Source organism: Lissotriton vulgaris, chromosome 2_1 (assembly GCF_964263255.1).
Source record: "Lissotriton vulgaris chromosome 2_1, aLisVul1.2, whole genome shotgun sequence".
Lineage (NCBI taxonomy): Eukaryota > Metazoa > Chordata > Amphibia > Caudata > Salamandridae > Lissotriton > Lissotriton vulgaris.
This window is the reverse complement of record NC_141687.1, coordinates 1,455,055,637-1,455,080,860: the sequence shown is the minus strand read 5'-3', so window position 1 is coordinate 1,455,080,860 and position 25,224 is coordinate 1,455,055,637. Positions and strand designations below refer to the sequence as shown.

Genomic DNA, 25,224 nt, shown 5'->3' with positions numbered 1-25,224 from the left:
GTGTCTATGCAGTCTAACCGGTGTATGGTACAGCCTGTGTAAATATTTGTAGTGTATAATGCGCAGCCTGCTGCTGGCCGAAATTCGCTCAGTCTGCGAACAGCAGTGCTCACATTGGTCCTCCGTCAATTCAAACCCTAATTCTTCCCCCAACTATGTACGGGACGCCGGAGCTCCCACTTCTCACTGTGTGTGGACTGCGCGATATAGTAAGGAGACTAAGCGCTTAGGTGTTGTTTGTTGGAGGAGCAACTGTAGTGGTGCAAGTATCTGAGGTTCAGTTGGGAAGTCAGAATGTAAAGACCAGAGCCCGTGCCTGAGCCTTATGTACAGAAAAATATCTAACGGAGTGCGCTGTACATCTTGAAAGATTGTCTCCGAATCCCTGAACTGTCCATTCTCGTATAAATCGCCCCAGTATCTGAGTGACGTGCGTTCCTGAAATTTATGAAAAAGTGTTTCCTGCAGGAGGGGCATGTTTGGATGATATGTTAGTGGTAGTAAGGGTGAATAAAGCATAGGGGCCTTCAGAAGGTGCTCAAAACGTCTCCATGCTGTAATCGTGGCATCTACAGTATTCTGCATGCGTTCCCGGGCCTTCAGCGCTGTATGCAAGGCTCCCTCTATTGAAGTGGGGTGCACAAGCCAGTGTTCGGCTGCTAACTGTGGCATATATTTGCGTTGTCGGATCCAGAAATGTAAATAATGGGCCTGAGCGCTTATTTAATAGAGTTCAAGGTCTGGAATGCCAAATCCACCTGATGAGTAAGGCCTAGTCAGAACATCCCACTTAAATCTGGCCTGTTTACCCCCCCACACCAGTCTGATCATTTCTGTTCTGAGAGACTGAAAAAAACATCGGCCTGGGTAGTAGGGGATGTTTAGAAACAAATAAAGCAACTGGGGTAATAGCACCATTTTTATCAGCGATTCTCTACCTGCCATGGAAAGTGGGAGTGTTATCCACCGGCTCACCTTGTCTGCTATTCGAGTCAGCGCCACTCCATAATTGGGTCTCATGAGTTTCTCCTTATTTCTAGTAATGCCGAAACCCAAATATCGTAGTTCGTCCTTGCACCATTCCAATGGGAAATCTAGAGGGAAACGCACCACCGAACCTGTTAACGGAAAAAGGCAGGACTTCCCCCAATTTATCTGGACACCCGACAGATTCCCAAAGATAATGAACTCTTGAAGGAGTGTATTTAAGTTGTTCTGGGGGTCTCGCACATATAGAGTAATGTCATCAGCATACATGGAAACCAATATTTGTCTCATGTTGCACCGCAAGGCCATGTCATTATGGTGCTGCCTCAGCCACACTGCTAGTGATTCAGTCGCCAGGGCAAAATGCAATGGGGACAGAGGGCACCCCTGACGAGTGCCCCTAGTAATCTAAAATCTCAGAGACATGTGCCCATTAATAAGCACCTTGGCTCCCGGTTGATGATACAATAAGCGTATCCAAGATATGAAAAGTGGCGGGAACCTCATCCGGAGCATTATCCCAAAGATGTATTTCCATTCAATAGAGTCGAAAGCCTTAGTGGCATCTAAAAAAATTGCTGCCAAGGGCAATTCTGGGGAAACGTTATTCAGAATCGTAAAGAGAGTCCTCAGATTATGTGAAGTGGCTCTTCCGGGGACAAATCCGGACTGATCCGGGAGAATCAAGCTCTCCAATAACAGGCTTAGTCGGGTAGCAATTCGTTTCGCCAAAATTTTGGCATCGCAATTTAGTAGAGAGAGTGGTCAAAAAGGCCCACATAGATGAGCTGGCTTCTCAGGCTTCAAAAGTGATATAATAAGGGCTTCCCTCATTGACGGGGGTAGGGAACCCACCTCCAAAGATTGATTCCTCATAGACCTCACGTAGTATCAGGCCATCAGATCTATATAGGTCTTATAAAATTCTATTGGAATGCCATCCATTCCGGTGGCCTTCCCAGACTGCATTCTCTATATGGCCTCACGAACGTCGTCTAGATCGAATGGAGCGCACAGGAACTTGCAGTGCACGTCGCTCAACCAGCCCAAAGTAACATCCCCTAGGTAGGCATCCAAATCTACGTCATGTCCCCCGGTAGTGGTATATAGAGTGATGTAGTGTTCAGTAAAGTCCTCAAGTATGTTTGCAGTGTCCCAGCAACGTGTCCCATCTGGCCTCTCCAATTCCACCACGTAATTAGAGTAGCGTGGTTGCCTTATCGTGTCTGCCAAAGCTTTCTCTGGTCGCTCCCCCTCACCATACCGACGGGCCTTCCAATGTTTGCCCCTGAAACGGGTTTCCCTCTGAGCCTCTTCCGTGTACTCTGTAAGCTTGGTCCTAAACGCGCGCTGTGCATCCCGGTCTGGGGTGAGCATCAATTTTGCCTCCAGTGCCCTGAGCTCTCGTTCAAATCTACAAAGTGTGTGGACAATATCTTTGAGCACGCCCACCCCTTTTGATATGCAGAAACCCCTCAGAAGACCTTAAATGCCTCCCAAATAATCTAAACGCTCTGCACTGATCCTTTGTTTCGTGCAAAAAAGTCTTGAACTTGTACGCGCAGTTCCTCGCAAAAAGCTGTGTCTAAAAGCATGCGTGTGTTGAGTCGCCAAGCACTGCGCGGGGGATTGAAATCTGCAGAGGAGAGTGTGAGCTTGACTGGTGCGTGGTCGGAGTATGTCCTAGCTAAGTGCTGTACGGTACAAATCGCAGGCCCCAGTCCCGGGATATAATCCAGTAATCAAGCCGCGCCCAGGATGCCGCATGTGCTGTAAAATGTGTACCCTCCCGCGTCTGGGGATGAATGTGTCTCCACGCATCTAGCAAGTGATGATCTACAATGATATCTCTTAGGGCGGTGCTAGCCTTAGTGCGATGATGATGGGCAGGGTGTGACCGGTCTAGATTCGGAGCAGAAGTAACATGAAAGTCTCCACCCCATATGATGTGATTCAAGCCTATGTCTCTTATCTTTCCCCACAAGGTGGTAAAAAAATCTGGGGCATCTACGTTCGGCCCATAGCAACATACCAAAGTGACTGACTCCAATCCGAGGCGTCCCCAAGCTAGGCAGTAACTCCCCTGATCATCCTGGGACGTCCCAGCCAGATGGACGGGTACCTGTCTCTTAATCAATATAACAGTCCCTCTGGCGTAACTTGAATATGAGGAGAAAATTCTGTGTGCAGCCCATCGAGATGCAAATGCTGCGGCCCTCTGGGGCGTGAAGTGGGTCTCTTGCAACATTGCTACATGTGCTTGGTGTCTGTCTAGATAAGCCAGTACTTGCCGCTTCTTTCTTGGGTCACCTAACCCCCTGACGTTCCACGTAATGACATTCAGATGTGTCCCTACTTGATTAGCCATATGCAACCGTTCCAAAAACAATGTCTAGCGCTCTTTTACCCTCTGCACCAGCTGCGTGCCAGGTTTCTGTGTATACAGTGATCTCTTTATCTTGTAGCTCAACACCTCTAATCACATCCAACTCCCATTGGCTCTCCCCCCTCCCCAGCCCTCCCACTGAAGCAACCCAAACATGCCAGTATCATACTCACACCCATCCCACCCCCTCCCTTTCCCCACAAAAAACACATCACAGCCCCAACCAACCATATACGGCAAAATAGCCTGGGGGAATTCCCTGTAGGGGCCATCTCTAGGTGGCTGCACAACTACCCTATGCCCTAAGAACAACACGCAGCAGGAGCTGCAGCTCAGTCAGACAAGAGGGTGCCCGGCGAGCTATTTTGAGACACCCCACGGTACATTATACAATAAAAAACATATAACCGTTAGCAGAGCTGCCCCACAGCAAACATAAGTCAAATCACATATATAGCAGTTCGTTACCAAGTCGACATTCGATAAGGTTTCATTCCTGCACCTCATTGTCCGCTTCTACCAATGGGGACCTCAAAGGGTCCTCCGCTGCCTCCTCAGCTCTTCTCGCTTTCCTTAGTTGCTTGAGGAAGTCATCTACCTGCTGTGGCTTCGTGAAGAATCTTTGCTTGCCTTGGTGTGTGACTCTCAACCGCGCCAGCTAAAGGAGGGCATAGTAAATCTGGGCTTTACGCCAATTGGTTTTGACATAGATACATTTTCGTCTTTTCTCCTGGACCATGGGTGTAACATCAGGATAAATAGAGAAGGAGTTGCCATCAAACGACTGTGTTTGTTTACTGCGCGCAGCTCTCAGTGCCACATCTCGGTATCTGTAGTTTAGGAGCCTAGCAACTATTGCCTTGGAGTATCCCCAGGCTTGGGCCGAAGTCCCAGTGATCTATGGGCTCTTTCCACTATGAATTGGTTAGAAAAGGCTTCCGAGCCAATTGCTGTTAAAAGGAGCTTCTCCAAGTAGTCTTCCATTCGTCCAGTGTTGGTCGTTTCCGGTACACACAAAATGCGAATGTTATTGCGCCTACTACGCGCTTCCAAGTCCTCGTTCTTTGATGCAATGACCCTCAGCAAATTATCCATTCGGGAGAGTTGCGTCGTGTGCCTGGCAGTCGTGTCTTCTGAGTCTGAAATGCGCGTTCCGAGTCCTTGAGCCTTTCATAGTGTCCCTCCAGTTTGTGAGCAATTGAGTCTATCCGTGATGACATCCTGTCGACCTTGTCTACTATTGTAGCAAACCCTTGGCGGACCTCGCGAAGGATGCCTTGTACCTCAGCGGATGGCCCAGCAGTATCTTCTTGGGACCCACTACTCATAGCCTGTTCCTGACTTTCCTGTCCTGTGCGAGTGTTCCTTTTAACGGTATCAAAGGTGAGCTTCGGTTGTCTTGCGTTGTTTTTACCCATTGTTGCACCAGGATCTCTCAGAGACGCTTCACTGTGGACTACTGGATGTGCACCGAGACCCGTGGTCCAGCCAGCAGTAGTGGGAGCAGTAGCATTACAGTATGACACTGTTCGACGGTGCCCCAATAGTAGTGCACAAACCCTTCTCTTAGCAATGTTCTGGCAGGGTCCATCGAGGCAGCGCTAGGGTGCAATTCAGTAGCGTATTCGCAGTGCTTCTTTCTCCTCTTATGGACACATAAAATGGCCTGCTCGTATTTCAAATGCTGTCGCTCCGACCATGCATACAGAATTTGCTGAGGCCTTATTTTAAGCGGGGTCGCAGATGCATTAGCCAGTCAGCATGTCGGCCTAGCGTTCTCTCTGTAGCTTCTATCGCTCAGTGGCCTCTTCCTGTGAATTAGCCCTGGTCGAGGCCCAGTTGTTGCCGTCAGCTCCGACCGTGATCACAACCCAATGTAATGACGCCCAGAAGGCTGCTCTCTCTGCGGTTTTGGCTGATATAGGCCGCTGTCGTTCACCGGTGTGGCAATCAAAAATGTACAAGTTGCCCGGGCAGCGCAAAGCACACAGCGATAATGAATGCCCACCCGAGGGAGGGGGGCCTCAAGTGGTCCGGAGCCCCCTGTGTCATTCCTTTGTGCCAGGCCGCCTGCATATATCTCCTCATGTAAGGGTGCCCTTTAGTCTGGTTTTCGGGTGGTCTCGGCCTGAATAGGCCGTCCTTCCTGGTAGTCGCTGGAGTAGCCCTGACACGCTGATGTTCTACCCCCTGGGCAGCGCAGATCTCGTAGCATCAGCGGGTACTCCCCAAAGGGGGGGTCTCAGGCGATCCTGTGCCCCGGCGCTGCACTTCAATGCCCAGTGGGCCTTTGTTGGTACCCATGGCCGATATGCCCAAACACCTTCTGCTGCTTGCAGTACTCCGCTCCTACCTGTCCCCCAGCGCGAGAGCAGGGGCTACAGGTGCCTCATCCACCGCAATGAGTTAATCCGACGGAGCACTCTTCCCAGCGGGAGTTAGGCAGGAGTCCGTCTCGCATCCGAAGTTCAGCAGTCTGCGCGGCCTAGGCACCGCGTGCGCAGCCGCAGGCTGCCGTGATTTCTCCGGCCGGTGTTCAGATGCACTGCGCTCCACAGGACTCCCCGGCCAAATTCAAACCGCACCTCACGGGTGCAGGAAACCACCGATCCGCACCTGTTTCGGCATGGAGCAACCGGAGGGGCAGCTCTATCGATCGGATGTTTTAAGTACCACAGTGGGGGTCAATATAAGGATATTTGCCGGATAAAGGCCGCCGGACGGCAAGAGCCTCACGTAAGTGCGGCCATTTGCAAGTGCGCCACCTAGCACCACCCTTCTTTGAAAATAGTTGCATTTTATAAAGGACGCAACGATACACCTGGCACAGTGCCCATGAGCAGCGTGAAATAACGTGCCTACACTTTGCCTAAAGGTGATAATCTAATTCACTTTATGGTGGTGAATAAACACAGCATGTAATCTGGAAAACACCCTTGCAAATTAGACCAAACATTGTCTTCAGCTTTATTCTTACTTACCTAAACTGCACATGGGTCACCACATGCCTTAACTGTCCAGACTTGCCCATTGTCATTCCTGTATGCCACAATCAGCCGGCATAAAGAATGACAATGGGCCCATCACATTCTGTGAGAGGCTGGGAAGGGGCTGCTTTTCAGCACAGAGAAGTGCGAGGGGGCTTCAGCAGGGAGCTCTCTCAGAACACCGAGGCGTCACAAAGGTGAGCAGTGCAGGTCGCCGTAAACCCCAAATTACGGACAAAGGGCGTCCGTAAAAGGGATCTTTACGGACAACGGACGTGAGGTCCAATTTACGGACTGTCCGTGAAATTTACGGACGGTTGGTCACCCTCCTTGACAGCTTTAGGTAAATGTGTAACTGCTTTTTAGTGCAGTGAAGTGGACAGCCACACTTGAATGCGTTGGTCTATCCCCTGATGTGTGGTTCTTGGCAGGGATGGGCAATTCAGGAAGTGTGTAGAGGCAATTCGGAGGCCTTGCTAGAATGAGACTGTGCTGGGAGCGCGCAAGGATATACCCCACCTTGGAGTGGCACTCCCGGGTAGGAAGCAGACTCCAACAAAGCCCAGAGCTCTCAAGCAAGCTCCAACGATGTGTACTACTAACAAGGCCCAAACTCGAACAGAGGGGAGAGGGACAGTTTCAAAACAACATGAGCGAGAGGGTCGATGTTGCATGCTGAGTCAGCAGGAATCGAGGACAGATTGGGGATGGTCCCCCCGAGATCCATGTAAGAGGTGGCTGTTTCAGTATAAGAAGTTCCATAATTTGAGGTACTGGCACAAGACGGATGGCAGGGCATAAGGCAGGATATTCACAGATATTGGAGCCTAAGCCAAGGTTCACCCTTAAGGTGCTCCTATTCTGCGGCCATTTTGTCTCTATAACAATGGCAAAAAATGTTTCTAATACAATCCTCTTGTCACTGAAAATGGGAAGAGGGTGATCCTAGCACAACAAGCCATTTGTTGCCAAGTTTAGAAAAGAAAAACATACGCTTTCTAGCACAGCCCTTTTTCTCAAACAAAATACAAATTATCTATATTTTGGCTATTTTCTCAGTTTCCTCTGGGGGAATCTACAAACTTTAGGTACAATTAGAATCCCCAGGATCTTGGGGGGAAAAAAGACACAAATTTGGCGTGGATACATTTTATGGGAAAACAATTATGAAGGCTTACTTTCTAACTACCCCCAAACATTGAAAGAAGGCTCAGACCAATGGGGGTATCAGTTTAGCAGCTGAGTGGTTAAAGACTTCCTTTGTTTTGCCAGACCTAGCTGCCTTTGCTTCAGATTCTGAATTCAGGATTCCAAGGTTGATTTACAATCCCAAAAAAGTAATGTGCTGGGCTTTACCGTGCACCTTACTTTGTTCCTTTCAGATAAGGTATCAGAGATGAGGATGTGCTTCCTGAGCACTCCTTGAATGTAAGATGGAAAACAGGCTTCGTGTGACTTTTATTGGAGAGCAGCACCAAAGATGGCTATTGTTATTGCAAGAATGGACACTCATGTGAGGTGTTTACGGTTAACATTGTGGGGTTTCATTTAGGTCCGCAAGAGCGACCATCACTTGGATTCCCGGGGACAGCAGCCTGTGAACAACAACTAAAGGAGTTGGAAACTAGACAGGGGCTTGCCAAGAGTTCTTGGGAAGACACTACTTAGATGTGGAGAGGGTGTCCCATTTCTAATGGACTGGGAGAGGAAAGTGAATGCCAAGCATGCAGAGCTATGGGGAGTACAGTAATGACACAATCATATTGAGAAGGACATCTTACAACAGACAGCCCCAGGTTTTACAATTTAGAGCCTTCCCTTCAAGTGAAATTTGTAAGTCAAAGTACCTTGCAGTAGAACTTTCTGAATGGGTCATCAAATTAGTAGGTTACCTCCAAACTTACACAAATATGCAGTTCCAATTAAAACAGCACATTTGTGCTGAATCCCTTTGAGGTAGGTAGGACTGGCTACATCCTATGACAAAGTTAATGGTTACTTGTGGCATCAGGCCCTTTTTCAATCTGGGACAGAGATATTCCACCAAGGACCACAGACTAATTCAATGACAAAAAACACAAACACATGGAAAATCCAGGGAAGAATTACATGCTATATACAGCTCAATCAGTGAAAATTATCCTGCATGCCCAATTCAAATCTTGTATATTGTATATGGCATATGGAAAAGGGAGTTCATGTTTTTCTTCATAAAAACATCTAATAATTAATTTCATTCTACAAACTTTAGGTACAATTAGAATCCCCAGGATCTTGGGGGGAAAAAAGACACAAATTTGGCGTGGATACATTTTATGGGAAAACAATTATGAAGGCTTACTTTCTAACTACCCCCAAACATTGAAAGAAGGCTCAGACCAATGGGGGTATCAGTTTAGCAGCTGAGTGGTTAAAGACTTCCTTTGTTTTGCCAGACCTAGCTGCCTTTGCTTCAGATTCTGAATTCAGGATTCCAAGGTTGATTTACAATCCCAAAAAAGTAATGTGCTGGGCTTTACCGTGCACCTTACTTTGTTCCTTTCAGATAAGGTATCAGAGATGAGGATGTGCTTCCTGAGCACTCCTTGAATGTAAGATGGAAAACAGGCTTCGTGTGACTTTTATTGGAGAGCAGCACCAAAGATGGCTATTGTTATTGCAAGAATGGACACTCATGTGAGGTGTTTACGGTTAACATTGTGGGGTTTCATTTAGGTCCGCAAGAGCGACCATCACTTGGATTCCCGGGGACAGCAGCCTGTGAACAACAACTAAAGGAGTTGGAAACTAGACAGGGGCTTGCCAAGAGTTCTTGGGAAGACACTACTTAGATGTGGAGAGGGTGTCCCATTTCTAATGGACTGGGAGAGGAAAGTGAATGCCAAGCATGCAGAGCTATGGGGAGTACAGTAATTACACAATCATATTGAGAAGGACATCTTACAACAGACAGCCCCAGGTTTTACAATTTAGAGCCTTCCCTTCAAGTGAAATTTGTAAGTCAAAGTACCTTGCAGTAGAACTTTCTGAATGGGTCATCAAATTAGTAGGTTACCTCCAAACTTACACAAATATGCAGTTCCAATTAAAACAGCACATTTGTGCTGAATCCCTTTGAGGTAGGTAGGACTGGCTACATCCTATGACAAAGTTAATGGTTACTTGTGGCATCAGGCCCTTTTTCAATCTGGGACAGAGATATTCCACCAAGGACCACAGACTAATTCAATGACAAAAAACACAAACACATGGAAAATCCAGGGAAGAATTACATGCTATATACAGCTCAATCAGTGAAAATTATCCTGCATGCCCAATTCAAATCTTGTATATTGTATATGGCATATGGAAAAGGGAGTTCATGTTTTTCTTCATAAAAACATCTAATAATTAATTTCATTCTGAATTGCTTATTCCTTTTATAAGTTGAGCAACTTGAAACAAAAATAAGAAAGACAATTTATTTCAGATGTGCTATTGATTTGATCAGGAGAAATCAAAGTAGAAATTACCCCAAAAACTTACCAAAGTGTTTTTCTATTTTAGCCACAAGGTGATAGTTGTTTCTTTCAACCAGATTCACAGCGAGTCCCTTTTTACCGAAACGACCTGTACGTCCAATACGGTGCAAGTAGGTTTCAAAATCAATACTGCCATCCTTTGTCATTGGGAGATCAAAGTTGATGACTATGGACACCTGTTCAACATCAATGCCTGTAAAAGAGAATCATATTTTATACTCCAACGTAAATTATATATATATAAATATATACATACATACATGTGTATACAATGTATCTTGCTGATATATATATATATATATATATATATATATACATTCAGTCTGCTAAAAAGTGAAGTGACCAAGTATTTTATTTATTCCAGATGAAAAATCCAGATGATTAAATTATTTAACTCCTACATAGCTCTTGCAACCAAGGTCTTTGCTACTTTTATAAAGCATTGCCCATTACCTTTAATTCACTCAGGGTTCTGAGGGGTGTGGCACAAGATGTGTATACACGCAGAACTGGGGAGGTTATCGTCCAATCGAGAATGAGTAAACACCAGCAGCCAATGTCCTTTATCATAATAATCTTTGTGGAGATGAGTGGAAGGCAAGTTGGAATGGTTCGGTTTTCATGAGTTACCCGCACATGACACATGTTGCTATTGTCTAATTTATTAAATTAGACCTACCAGAACTAAAACTTGTGAATTTGGAACACCTTAGTAAAGACAAGGAATTTGTCTGGAAGCTGGGTATTTTTCAAGATACAGTAGATAGTGCTCTAATATGGACCATCAAGGGGGGCTGGGATTCACAGTACATAGATGTACAACCGACATGGTAGGGAGCGTATGTTTTGGTTGTGGACGGGGGGGTTGGGTAGTTGGGACTTTCAATATATGTTTGTTTTCAAAGTCTCTGAGATACAGGACAAGGTATAAAACTCCATTGGGGATGAAGTGCAGTAAGGGTAGACTCCAAGATGGAGAGTTCAAATCTTATTTTAGATGTACATGTTCTTTGTTGTAAAAGTTCTAAGTTAGTGTGTGATATGTATTGGTGCACAAACTGAAAGCAATAAAAGAGGCACCCATATGGTACAGATATCACACACACACACACAAAAAACACAACTACGGGCACTTGTAGACACAGGTGGATGCTGGTTAAATCCTTTATTCAAAATTTTCAGACAAACACAGTATCTGAGAAGTGTTTTGACTACAAAATCATATCTAATTCACATATTTAGAAAAATGATGGCAACTACAATACTATGACCACTCTAAGAAAAAGTTAGTACAATGAAAGACGCCAATGTGTTTCGAGTCACTATATGATAAAACCTGATAACCAGAGGTTGCTTAAAAGGATGATTAGGCTGTTGGATTACTGTGGGTACATAAAATGATAGGTAGATGGATGAGTGTGATTGAATAATTGGTTCGATTCAAGTGCGTATGGATTGACAAATGCTTAAGTGTGGGTGGATGATGAACACATGGAGATGGGTGGCTGGAAGTCTAGGTGTGGATAGATGTAAATACCAAATTTGTTGTGACATGGGTTTTCACACAAAAAAGCATACCAGGTGACTGCCTGGGCCATACCTGTAAAGATTTAGAAAAGTAGATGGATTGAAGGTTTGAATCAATCTCAGCTGCTGTTAGTTACTCAGGCTACATCCCAGTACTTCATTATTTTGCACACTATGCAACCTCGGCTTGGGCCTTGCCATATGCAAATCAGTCTTGACCCTGCTTAAATTGAACCAATTCAGCCCGAACTGCTAGGCTAGGTCCTCCCTGAACAGGAACACAAGTAGTCTGGGACAGGTTTCGCTCTATTTAGAGCTCATTAGCCAAGTATAACTTGGATCCTCAGACACAGTTAGCACGGGATCCACGTCAAGGCATACCCATCCAACCTAGGGCGAAACACTATAGTATACAAAAAAGTGATGGAGGTAATACTTTTTTTTTTTTTAAAACCTTTATTGAGCACAAAGAAAACCATACAGTGGTGTACAGACAGATCGGGTACAAGATTAAAAACCGCAATGCTAGAGTCAAATATTAAAAGAGATCGTTCTTCACTCTGGGCGGTATACATTACAATCGGAAATACTGGTCAGCATATATGTAAATGTAAATGTAAATGTACAGGAATTTATATAGCGCAAATCACCAACCGGTTTCTAAGCGCTTGCTTAGGGAACCCGTCCTGGTATTCCCTTGTGAGATAGCCCTGGCAGGGTATCCGCAAGGTGAAAGCCAGGCATCCCGCCGCGAGGGGCCGTTGTGGAGATTAAGCAAGTTATTGCCCAGAGTCGCAGAGTGTGAACCCGTGAATCGAGTGGGCACCGGAGCGAGATGTCGAGTCCATGGACATTTTAAGACTCAAGACCCCGCCGAGCCGGGAATTGAACCCTGGTCCCGGGCTGACCTCTGCTTCCAGGTCTGCCTCCTCTAACCAGTGAGCCACACTTCTCCACTATATATGGCAGGTAGCATCGCACATCAGCGCTACGGATCATTAAAGGAAGGAATAGTACAGCCGATAGGGTCCCAGCATAACGTATCACACAATGCACATCATCAGTAGAGAACGAGGGGGGCGTGGCTTGGACGCCGATGCCAGAGGTCGCCTGAGAGCTCGGCTCCGAGACTGAGCCCGCATTTATCCTGAATCCCGAGGGTTTTAAGCGCACCGATCCCCTCAAATTGAAGGACGTAGGGAGCCCGACTTGGTGGGACGCCTGAAGAATCCCGAAAACCGACTGGTCTCGACGAAAAGCGAAGTTACAGAGGGAGCGGAGCGGAGCCCAAGATGGCGCCCGCTCCGGCTCGATAGAACTGGCGTGAACCTCAGTCAGGGAGAGATCGCCGTCTCTGCGCGCGTCTCCTTTCCATCTCTTCTCTCGGAGAAACGGCGGTCCATCCAACGGTCCGGGAGGTTACAGACACCGAAGTCCTCCCCGGAAGATTGCTGATCAATTTGTCGGCGCTGAAAAGGCCCTCATTGCCAGAGGGCGTGGCTGGAGGCGCTGAGCCGCCCGAGACGGGCAAACTTACTCCGCCGAGATCCTGAAACTACCGGTGAGGGTGCTCGACGCCTTGAATCCGACCCCTTTGGGTCTTGAGGAACATTATAAGCGATGATACGACACTCGGACGTCCTGCCGGGGGTTCGGCTACATCGGTGACGGGAGACAGAGGCCTACCTCGATCCGGCAAGACTGCGCTGCCTGGCGGTGTTCGCTCCTACTTCCCCCCTCTGTTGCTCCCGGGGACTCGGCTGCGGCTCATCACAGGAGGGCTGACTAGTGGAGGAGCTCTGCATCACTACGCTAGGAACGGCAGAAGGCCCGTATCCCCACAGCTGCTCAACGAAGGGCTATCAGCTGTGACCCCCTCCTAGCTAGTCGTCTGTCGAGCCTCCTACTACAGAGCACGACCGCCATGGGGAAACCAAGAGGACCTAAAGGTGGCACTCCAGCCGTCTCGGACATGGAGGCTCCGGAGAAAGACGATCGACAGGACCCGGAGAGGTCCGGAGGCCCTCACCTACAGCAACAATTTGATAGCATCCTAGAGGCGATCGCAGATACACGATCGGCCTTACAACAGGACATCGCTCAAGTCGCAACGAGCTTGGGCCTTCTCAGAGCGGACCATGGTAAGCTCTCGGACAGAGTCAAAGAGATAGCGAGCTCGGTGAGGGTCCTGGAACCGGCGCAAAAGTCCCTGGCCGCTACAATAAAAGATGCCCTGACCCGGATCGGTGAATTGGAGAGACAAGCGGAGGACGCTGAAGGGAGCAATAGGAGGAACAACATCCGTGTGGTGGGCCTACCGGAGAAGATTGAAAATGGAGACATGGTGACCTATCTAGAGAATTGGCTCCGGACTGCAGTGGCGCCTGAAGGACTTTCCTCCTTCTATACCCTGGAGCGGGCACACAGGGTACCGGCCAGACCTCCTCAACAAGGCCGTTCCCCGCGCCCGGTGGTGGCGCGTTTATTACATTTCCGGGACAGAGATCTTCTCCTCAATGCCGCCAGGCACAACGGCCCATACCAGGTGGAGAACAGCCAGGTCAACATTTTCCCTGACTATACTTATGAGACCCAGCGCAAGCGGACCTCTTTCCTAGCGGTCAAACGAGAGTTGCGGAGCGAAGGCATACAGTACTCCCTGCTCTTTCCAGCGAAACTCTGCATCATCCTTGATGACACAACCAAATTCTTTGAAACTCCGGAGGACGTCTGCAATTGGCTTGAACTGTACAGAGCTGGTAAGGATGGCTTCGGTTCCTCCTTTCAAACGACGTCGGAGGCTGGACAGCAACGGAGATCCAAAAGACTTCGGAGCCGCCGTGGTAAACCGGGCAGACCCTCGAAGATGGAAACTGTAGCCGAGCGGCGAGGAGTGTTAGAAATGGTTTCCAACTTATCTGGTTCCCAGGGCGGACCCATCACCGAAGATTCGGAACCTGGCGGAGATAGGGGCCAATCGGACACGGAGGACTCGGAGACTGACAGTGTGAACTTACCTGTGATTACTCCTGACTCGGCAGAGGGCCTACTAGATGGGCAGGGATGAACTCGGGTGAGCTGATTCCATTTGGGAGGGGGAATATGGCGGAGGGTGAAGAGTCTATGGAAGCCGCTGCTGGGCCATGAATCACCGGATGGGTTGGGGTGGCTTTCTATGCCCAATATTCATGATCTGGAGCCTGAGACTCGGTGGCCCCTTGTTGGCGCTCAACCCCCACTCGGCCCTTAAGGCGCGCCTGCGGTGGCTACCTTAGGGTTAGTTGGGAAAGGGGGGTTTACTGAGGGTACGGTTTGGATGGGAACTAGATGGTATTATTTGGAACCTGTTCTGGGGAGGGTGGGAGGGAGTTTGTTGCAGGGGGAAGTTTTAGTGTTATTGGGGGGGGGGGGGGGGGGGAGACCGCCACTGTTGTTGAATTGACTGTAAAGTTATCCATAGCTGAGCATTGCTGGAGGAACCTAGATGAGACAATATGGGACAATGGCTGATGTCACTAATCTGAAATGTATCACTTGGAATGTGCGAGGCCTTCACACCATGTCCAGACGGCACAAGATACACGCTTACCTGGTGCGTAGAGGGGTGCAAATAGCGCTATTACAAGAGACACACCTTACTAAAGCAGAAGGTTTGGCGCTACAGCGTAGGTGGAGGGGGCAGGTATACTACACCACATACTCAGCTTACGCGAGAGGGGTGTTGATCTGGGTGCGGGCTGGGATACCCCTGCAGGTTTCCAAATCTGTGGTGGATCCGGAGGGACGATACGTGGCAATTTCTGGCACATTGTGGGGTAGGGCTCTAAATATTTGTTGCATTTATGCGCCTAACGTGGACCAACTCGCTTTCCTGACCACGTTATTGGGCTCCTTGGCCCATTTCCTGTTGGGGACCCTCCTCATGGGAGGAGACTTTAACTCGGTAGTGGACGTTGACATCGATCGTTCGCACCCCCCCTTCCGGACTCCCCAGTCCGGCGGGTGGCTAAAGGCAGGAGGGAGTGGCAGACTCAATGGGGGCTGACGGACATTTGGCGAGCACAACATCCATGTACTAAAGACTACTCATACTTTTCTGGTACGCATGAACTGCATGTGAGACTGGATGGGCTCTTGGGATCGACGGAACTAGTGTCCGCGACCGTGCGATCTGAATACTTAACTAGGACCATCTCTGACCACAACCCCCTGTTAGTGGATTTCCGATGGTTTCCGGGTGTCCCTAGTGTTCCCACTTGGAAGCTGCGCCCCGAGATATTGGAAGATCTAGTGTTCAAGGCGGACCTAGAAGATAAAATCGCTGAATATTTTGTGGCGAACGAGGGCACAGCTGGGTCGAGGGCCTCAGAGTGGGATGCTTTTGAAGTGGTGGTTAGAGGCTACTGCATAACGAAGAAATTGGGAATGCGGAGGGTCATCCTTGATGACCTGGCCAACGCTGACCGGAAACTCCGCGAGATGGAGCTTCGCCGCCCCGGCCACCCAGAACTCCAGGAACAAACTTCCGCAGCGAGAGAAGCGGTCGCTGTGGAGGTGGAGCGATTGCGGTGTTTTGACTATAAGGCCTATGTCACCAGATCACTTACAGAAGGGGATAAATCGGGCGCACTTCTAGCCTGGTTGGCCAATCCCCTGAGACGAACTACACCAACGGTGACAATGCGCACCGCGGAGGGAACCGAGGTACACACCCAGCCAGAAATACTCGACTGCTATCTGAGGTATTACGAAAGGTTATATCGTAGTAGACTAACTCGGGACACTGCCCGGATTGATGACTACTTACAGACCTTGCAGATCCCCGCACTGGAACCTGAAATAGCGAAGGACTTAGGTAAAGACATAGAGCTCGGAGAAATCCGTAGCGCCATAAAGGGGATGGCGAGAAACAAGACTCCGGGCCTCGACGGGCTCCCGGTAGAGTTCTACTCCACCTACGTGGATCTCCTGGCTCCCCGACTGCTAGTGGTATATAGGGAAGCGAAATGCCTGGGACGCCTCCCCAGCTCGATGTGCGAAGCATTAGTGGTCCCCCTCCTCAAACCTGGCAGGGAGGCCGATGACCCAGCGTCTTATCGACCGCTATCGATGCTAACGGTTGATTATAAAATTCTGAGCAGCATATTAGCGTCTAGACTGTTAGGTCACATGAGCTCCTTAGTACATGAGGACCAAGCAGGATTCATCCCTAAACGCAATACGACTATGAATATCTGTCGCTTATTCCGTTTACTGGAGGAATCCCACGCAGAGGCCCCATGCCCCCTAATCCTTTCGATGACCTGGAAAAGGCCTTCGACAGCCTAGAATGGGAATATTTACATAGGGTGTTAGCGCATTTTGGTCTAGGGGAGGGGTTTACCCGGTGGACCAGGGTACTATATGCCTCGGCGATGGCCAGAGTGAGAACAGGCCCGCTGGTCTCCCAACAATACCCAGTGGAACGAGGCACGAGACAGGGATGCTCGTTATCCCCCCTGCTCTTTGCGCTCGCGGTAGAACCGCTGGCATTATCGATTCGGACTGAAAATTACCTTCAAGAAACAGATCCACCCATGTGAACAACTTGTTCCATTTGCACATGTTTTGGAATCCCGTTTCCCGCAGCAGTGACAATGTAGGGTGGTACACAAGCGGCAGCGCCGGTGAGTAAAGTAACTTTAGTCCCAACATCTTTGCAATACGAGTCCATGCATCTATCGTGCACGTGACCGTGGTGGGCTGCGTATCCACATCACTGACTCTCCCCAGTACCATACCGTCAAGTGGGAGGGGATGAACAATCCATTCCTCAGCCGCTATCTGCGGCATAAACGGCGTGGGCCGCATCCAATGATAGGCATAGTGCGCCTGAGCACTCAGATAGTATACCTCGAAATCCGGAACATCAAACCCCCCTTTGTCATAAGGTAATGTTAAAGTGGACCACTTAAACCGCGGTTGCTTGACCCCCCAGAACAATCGAAGGAGTTCCTACCTAAGGCGTTTAAAAAAATATGCGCCGGGGTGATATGGAATATTTTGGAACAAATACAAGAAGCGCGGGAGTACCACCATTTTCACCAACGAGGCTCTACCCGCCATAGAAAGCGGCAAGGACATCCATCGCGTAACATTGTCCGCCAACTTGGAAATAGCAACACCGTAATTGAGCCTAATCGTCTCTTCCCTATCAAGGGAAATCACAATACCTAAATAGCGAAGATCAGTGTCGCACCACTCTAGGGGATAGTCCAGCGGAAACCTCTCAACAGCCGCAGTAAGCGGGAAGAATTGAGATTTTTTCCAGTTCATGTGTATGCCAGAAATCTCGCCAAAAACGATAAGCTCCCGCAATATCGGGTTGAGATTCGTCTGCGGGTCCTTCACATATACTGTGATGTCGTCCGCATACAGTGATACTCCTATTTGGCGTTGGAAGCAATTAAACGCACTGTGTTTATGCAATTGCCGGATGCGACAGGCCAGCGGCTCTATGGCGATAGCAAATAAAAGTGGGGAAAGAGGACAGCCCTGCCTAGTACCTCTCGTTATAGGCAATTGAGGGGAGAGAATCCCATTAACTATCACTCTGGCCACGGTTGGGTGTACAATAATTTTACCCACAAAATAAATATTTTAGGAAAGCCCATTCTACACAGTATATCGATGAGGTCATTCCATTCCACCGAATCAAATGCTTTCGTAGCATCCAGAAAAACTGCGGCAACAGGGAGTTCAGGAGCTATGGTCAGAAGTAAAGAGAAGAGAGTACGAAGGTTATGGGAGGTCGCGCGCCCCGGTACGAAGACGGACTGATCCGTCAGCACTATAGTGGACATAAGCAAAGACAGCCGCGCCGCTAGGACTTTCGCTAAAATGTTTGCGTCGCAATTAAGCAGCGACAGGGGACGGTAGGAATCTGTGTCCAGGGGATCCTTGCCAGGTTTTAGTAGGGACGTAATCGCCACCTCCCTCATGGATCCCGGCAGAATCCCTACCTCCAGGGACTCCTCAAAGACCTCTTTAAGCACCAGGGCCATAATATCAACATAACATTTGTAGAACTCGGCCGGGAGTCCGTCCAACCCCGTCGCCTTTCCATTATTCAGAGACATAATGGCGTCTCTGATTTCCTCCACTTCCAGGGGTCTACCAAGAAATGCCCTGTGGTCATCAGATAGCCAACACAATGCAAGATCGTCAAGAAAGCCCCCATACCTGACCTCCCCCGTCTGTTGTGTAGTGTATAGTTGTTCATAGTGGTGCATGAAGGCCTTCTGAATCCCTGTCGCATCCTGACACCGGGTGCCGTCTTTTAGTACCAGTTCAAGAACCCCAGTGCTAAAGCGTGGGTGTCTCGTGAGTGCAGCAAGTACCTTACCCGGTCTCTCGCCCTCGCAGTCCAGTACTTCCCTCTATACTTCACTTCCCTAGCAGCCTCCTCTTCAAAGTACGACAGTTTGCCCCTAAACTTATGAGTGAGCTCTGGGTCCGAGTCAGCAATCATTCTATTCGCCAACTTTTTTAAGTCAGCCTCCAATTTCGTAATGGTCTTAACAATATCTCTGAGTACCCCACAGCTTTTGGAGATTGTAATCCCCCGAATCGTCACCTTAAAGGCCTCCCAAATCATTTCCACACTGTCCACTGAACCCTTATTCCTGGGAAAGAACACCTCTATTTCCTCCCCAAGTTCTGCCTTGAAGATGGGATCCAGCAGCACTGAGGGAAACAATCTCCAGGGAGGGCATGGCTTATTGAGACCCGGCATCGACACAGCAACCCTAACCGGGCAGTGATCTGAGTAGGTTCTGGGGAGATGTTCCACTCTGTGTAGTCCCACGGCAAGCCCCCGCGACAGAAAAACATAATCCAACCGCGCCCAAGTGCGTGCATGTGTCGTGAAGTGTGTGCCCTCTCTGCCGCCAGGATGAGTAAACCTCCAACTATCCACCAACCCTGCTTCCTCCAGAATGCCCCACAATACATCCCTCGCTTGAGTGTTATATTGATGGCTCCCGTCAGACCTATCCTCCACAGCTCTCAGCGCTACATTAAAATCACCGCCCCATATAACATGCGTGGCGTCCACGGCAATGACGTGGCCCCAGAGCGTAAGAAAGAAGTCAGGCGTGTCCACATTAGGCTCATAACAGTTCACAAGCACAACAATATCCAAACCAATTCTTCCCCATAAAATCACATACCGCCCATCAGGATCCACTCTCACCCCTAGCTCCTGAAAAGGGAGAGTTTTCTTGATCAACACAGCAGTCCCACGAGCATAGGACGAGTATGATGAAAATTTCCGAACGGTGGCCCAATGACTAGCAAATTTAGGGTCATGTTTTGGGCGCAGATGCGTCTCCTGTCGGAAAGCGATCTGCACCTGATGTCTATCTAAGTATGCCAGCACATTCCTACAATTTCTGGCATCATTAAGACCCCGCACATTCCAGGACATAATCGATATTTTATCCAGCGCACCATCAGCCATAATTCGTGCAAAAGACCAACCACTCAGACACACCCACGCGCCAATGTCGCCTCCCAGGCGAAGAACAGCGTAGTATAAAAACATTATGAACTCGCTTCCGCAACCAGTCTACACCACAAACACCTCTCTTACTCCCTTCCCCCTCAACTCGACAATCCCCACCCAGCACATACCAGTTACACACTGCCGTAGAACACAAGGCCGGAATTAGGAATATTGCAATCACAGCAGGGTCCTTAGGGCAAGTACCTACATCAAACCAAACACTAGGCACCCGACAGTGCCCCACCCCCCTCTGGCAGCAGGGTCGGGTACGAGCGCCAGGTACAGTGCCATCCCACAGCATATCATAGCAAGAAAGGCTTGTCACTGCACTTGTATGTTCAAACCCTCGGTCCAAAGAAGCAGTCACAACCATAGCAGTGCAGCAACCAATGAAACAGCAAAAAACAGTCCCAAGAGTCCATCGCACTTCAGTACAAGTGCATCCCCCCACCACCCACCTGAGCAACCCCTACCTGCCAGGACCCCATGTCCCCCCCCATCAAAACCAACCCAACTAAACATCTGCATCAGAAACACCAAGGTCATTGGGGAATACCCTTCAGGGTGTAATCTAGAGGCGCACATATCCACCCCCACACCTCGCCTTTGGCCCTCATGTCACCAGCAAGCATGGCCCAGGTAGTGGGGGGGGGTGCCTGGAGTACATTACCACCGTAGTCCAACGCTCCTCCAGTGTCCTTCGTCCGCATGCATGAAAGCCATCTCACAGTTCTCCACAGCGGGATCAGACAACAAAAATGGGAAGGAGAAAAATTAAATAAATTGCGGGCACTGCGGCGCAGCCCCAGAAGTCCAAGTTACAAACGTAGCCCAGTCCGTGGCCAGCATCACTCATCTTCATTGGCCGAGTGGAATCCTTCCTGCCCCTCATCTCCGTGGTGTCGGTCCGCAGCACGCTCCATCCTGAGTCGCTTCACAAAGTCCTCCGCCTGTTGCATTGTTTCGCCTGATGCGTCACTCTCATTTTCGCAGGATACAATAGGGCATAGTCCACCTGTGGCTCCCTAAGCTTCTTCTTGACATCTAGGAACTTACGCCTTTGTTCCTGCACCACAGGCGTGAAATCCGGATAGATGGAAAAATTGACCCCGTCATAAGAGAGTGTACGGGCGGTGCGGGCCGCACGAAAAGCCGCGTCTCGGTCCCGATAGTTCAGGAGACGGGCGATGATCGGTCGCGGCGGGGTTCCAGTGGCCCAAGAGATCGGTGTTCCCGTTCCACAATAAATTGCTTGGAGAAGGCTTCCGAGCCAATCGCGCCAATCAGAATCTTTTCCACATAGGTCTCCATCTTACCCACATTGGTCGTCTCCGGTACACCTACCATACCACGAGTATATTATTGCGCCGACTTCTGGCCTCCAACTCCTCATTCTTTGCAGCAATGACCCGGAGCACATTGTCCATTCGGGCCAGTTGTGTTGTGTGGGTAGCAGCCGTATCATCATGGTCAGAAATACGCTGTTCTGCCGCCGTGATGCGCTCCTCATGAACGTCCATCTTTTGCACCACAGCATCCATCCGTGAAGACAGTTTATCCACCTTGTCCACAATGGTAGCAAACCCCTGTCTCATTTCTTGCATCATTTGCTGAAAGTCCGGGGTAACATGTTGGGGGACAGCGTCAGTTACAGCAGGGGTGGAGCGGGAGCTTCCCGCGTCTTGCACAAGGCGCGCACCTCTCTTGGCCGCCATCGAATCAAAGGACAGCTTCGGCTGTTTGTTGTCCGGTTTACCCATATCAAATTGCCTGCGGTCGTTCACAGCAAGCACTGGGGTATTGAGGATGCACAAATCAGCCAGCAACCACAAGGCAGCGCAAGCCAAAAGGAGCTACCCAGTACTCACTGTCCGTAGGAGGTGTAAGGAAAGTCGCAGCACGCAGGCACCACCACCCTCACAGACTTTTGCGTCCCCCGCTAGCTCCGATAACCAAGGCCAGGAATGGCACCCTCTGCGGTGAGCATCCCCAGACTCACGCAGCCCACAAGCATAAGCACTCCAATGCACAGGGGTCCCGCACCAGGAACACACGAGAGTGTAGGCCCGCACAGAGCGCCAAGGAAGGCAGGGCCGGTAGTCTCAGGTCATCTAGCAAGCAGGGGGAGCAGTGAGAGACACTGCAAACAGGGGCACGAGCAGGCAAGACACCCCGCCTCACCCGTCTACATAACGGCTGCCTCCTCTCACGGCCGTCGGCTCCGAGGGCAGCAACGCGGCTCCATAGGCTTTGCTCCCTGCAATGTGGCACAGCGTAGCACCAAGTGCCCAGCGAGGGTCCCAGACAGCCGTCCCTCCGCTCCGGCGATGGTCGCCTCAGGGCAGCACCGGACCGGGAGGCCCCCACTGAGGGGTGAGCGCGAAGGCCCTCTCACCTCGTGGTGCGCCGCGGGCTAAAGTAAAGCGACAGTCCGGCCAGCAGCGCCAGGCGTCTCCAGGGCACCACACGGGGAGATCTTCAACCGGCTGTAACTTCGGCCAGGAATACCAAAACCGGCCGAAACTTGAACCGGATGTGTATCAAGCCAGTCTCACCCAGGATTCGTGGACAAAGGAAGAGCAGGCAATGGTAAAACAGGATATATAATGGATTAGATCTACAGGCTGCAGGAGCCTCACATTAGTGCGGCCATGCTGCTAGTACGCCCTCTAGCGCCCCCGATGGAGGTAATACTTGACTTAATCTCAGCCACTGTTAATTACTCTGGGCTGTCCCCAGTGAATCATTATTTTGAACACCATGCAACCTCAGCTTGGATCCATCTATATGCAAATCAATCCTGACCCTACTCCAATGGGAACAGTCTACCCTGAACTGCCAGGCCCTCCCTGAACCCTAACATAAGCAACCTGGGAGCAGGTTTGCTCTAGCTTGGCTCATCAGCTTATTATTCATTAGGTTCTTATTATTCCGAAGCAAGTGGAGACTGTTCTATTTATTTGGGGGCCCAAGGAGAGGGAGGTATCAACTATGATGCCTAGATTTTTGGCACTGAGGTCAGGACGAGGGCAATATCCAAGCGTATCTGGTCACCAGGCCCTGGACCAAATCAACTGATAGTCTCCCAAAATTAAAATCTCAGTTTTATCCCCATTGAGTCTTAGATAGTGCTCTACGATCCATGCAGCTACCCCCTGCATGCAGCCTTTAAAATTTGCTGCTGATGCTTCAACACTCTCAGTGATGGTAATCATGATTTGAGGGCCATCAGCATAGGATACCACTTCTAGGCCAAAAGATCATACAACCCTGGCAAGTGGTGCTACATAAAGGTTAAAAAGGGTGGGACTCAATGAGGATCCCTGGGGAACTCCGCAGAACAGCCATTTAGGAGCAGAAAGGAATTGACCCATCTTAACTCTTTGAGCCCGTTCCATAAGGAAATATGTAAGCAAGTTGAGGGCAGAGTCCTCAATCCCTATTTCCCGGAGCCTCCCAGCCAATCTAAGGGGAGATATGGTATCGAAGGCTGCCGTTAGGTCCAGAAGGATCAGTAAGGTGGTGTGACATGCGTGAACCCGTTGTTAAAAACAATGGTTAACGTCGTCTCAGTACTGTGTTCACTTCAGAACCCATGTTGCGAGCCATCTAACAACTGATGATCCTCCAGATAGGTGCTAAGATGGAAGTTCAGGTGTTTCTCCAAGATTTTAGTTGGGACGGGCAACAGGGAAATAGGCCGGTAGTTCTTTAGTTCTGCCAGACCCAGAGAGGACTTCTTTAAGAGAGGTTTGACCACGGCTGTTTTCCAGGTAGTAGGATACTGGCCAGAAGTAATAGCGGCATTAAGAACTTCGTTCAAAGGAAGCACAATGGCCTCTATTCCTAGTTTCAGGATCTTCAGGGGACAGGGCTTCATAGGAGAGCCAGAACTAATTCCCCTTAACATCCGCTCCGTGTCTTCTTGAAGTATAGGGGGAAAGGCGCTCAAGCAGCAATCCTTTGAAGGAGCTACCAGAGAATCAGAGGGAAGATCAACCTTTGACCCTCCAACATTGGATATCTCCGGGGAGGAATATATGTCCTTGATTTTGTAATAAAAAAGGATGCCATTTTATCACATAGCTCCTGGGAGACCTCAGTGTTGGCAGAGGCCGAGGGGGCTAGGAGGGAGTTAATCACAATGAAGAGTTCTCTCTGGTATTTGATGGATTCAGTCATCTTGGAATAGTAGATGACCTTTTCCTCATTAATAGCTAGCCTATATTCCTTCAGTCTGAGTTTATGCAGGTCCCTTTCGACTGAAATGAGCTCACGGCGCCATATTCTTTTCTGCTGTCGGCATACCTGCCTAAGTTTCCTCAACCTTTCGGTGAACCAAGGCACCAAAGGGTGTTTCCTGGCCACATAATGCTCCTTAAGAGGGGCAAGAGAGTCCATAGCCGCCAAGAGCCAGTTAGAAAAATCATCATAGATAGAGTTAACATCCAGGTGGGGACAGTAATAATTGCTATATTTAATTAGAAGATCCTCCTTATTTATGCAGCCAAGGTTTCTCTTCATCTCCACCCTGTTCTTAAAATTGGGATCTGGGTGAGATTCTGCAGTTTGCATAAAAAAATGGAATGGCGTAATGATCAGACCAAGAGAGTGGGATGGGATCATTCACCTCTATCCTAGGATCGTTAGAGAAGATCCCATCCAAAAAGTGTCCTGCGTATGAGAAGGGTTCCTAACCAACTGAGGGAGGCCAAAGGAATCCATAAATTCTAGGAAAACCTGTGTTTCAGAGCACAGAGTTTTCTCCAAATGGAAATTAAAGTCACCCAAAAGGGTGACATTGGATCTAGCCAGGTAAGGCTCAATCCGATTGCTAAAATCCAGATTAAACATTCCTCTGGGTCTGGGAGGCCGGTAGGGGACTACTCCCACAAAACTATCAGTGGGTAGGATCTTCAGGGAGAAGTATAGGGCCTGATAGGGATCTGAGGGAGTGGTGAGGGCCTCAGTGAAGCACGAGAAGGTGTCTTTATAAAGTACTCCCAAACGCCCCCCTATCCTTCCTCCCCTGTCAAGTCTGGACAGAACGTACCCTGAGGGGATGCCTCCACCAGGTCAGGCCCTGAGAGATCTCTAGCCCATTTCAACTGTGAGTGGACTGTCAAATGCTTAAGTTTGGGAGGATGATGAACACATGGGGATGGATGGGTGGAAACATTTGTGTGTGTGTAGATGTGAATGCAAATTTGCTGTAACTAGGGGTTTAAAACACACAGGCATACCATGTGATTGCCTAGGCCCTTCCTGGGA

General features: G+C 49.2%; 1 protein-coding gene across 4 annotated transcripts in view; it reads right to left on the bottom strand.

Annotated features, from left to right (window-relative positions):
* Positions 1-25,224, bottom strand: part of LOC147732747 (ATP-dependent RNA helicase DDX25-like) — a 1,983,894-nt gene that overhangs the window by 354,802 nt on the left and 1,603,868 nt on the right. For all 4 annotated transcript variants that reach the window (XM_086957315.1, XM_086957316.1, XM_086957313.1 and 1 more), the window contains exon 11: positions 9,886-10,074. In XM_086957315.1, coding sequence (XP_086813441.1) covers positions 9,886-10,074 — 189 coding nt within the window. The remainder of the gene's footprint in view (positions 1-9,885; positions 10,075-25,224) is intronic.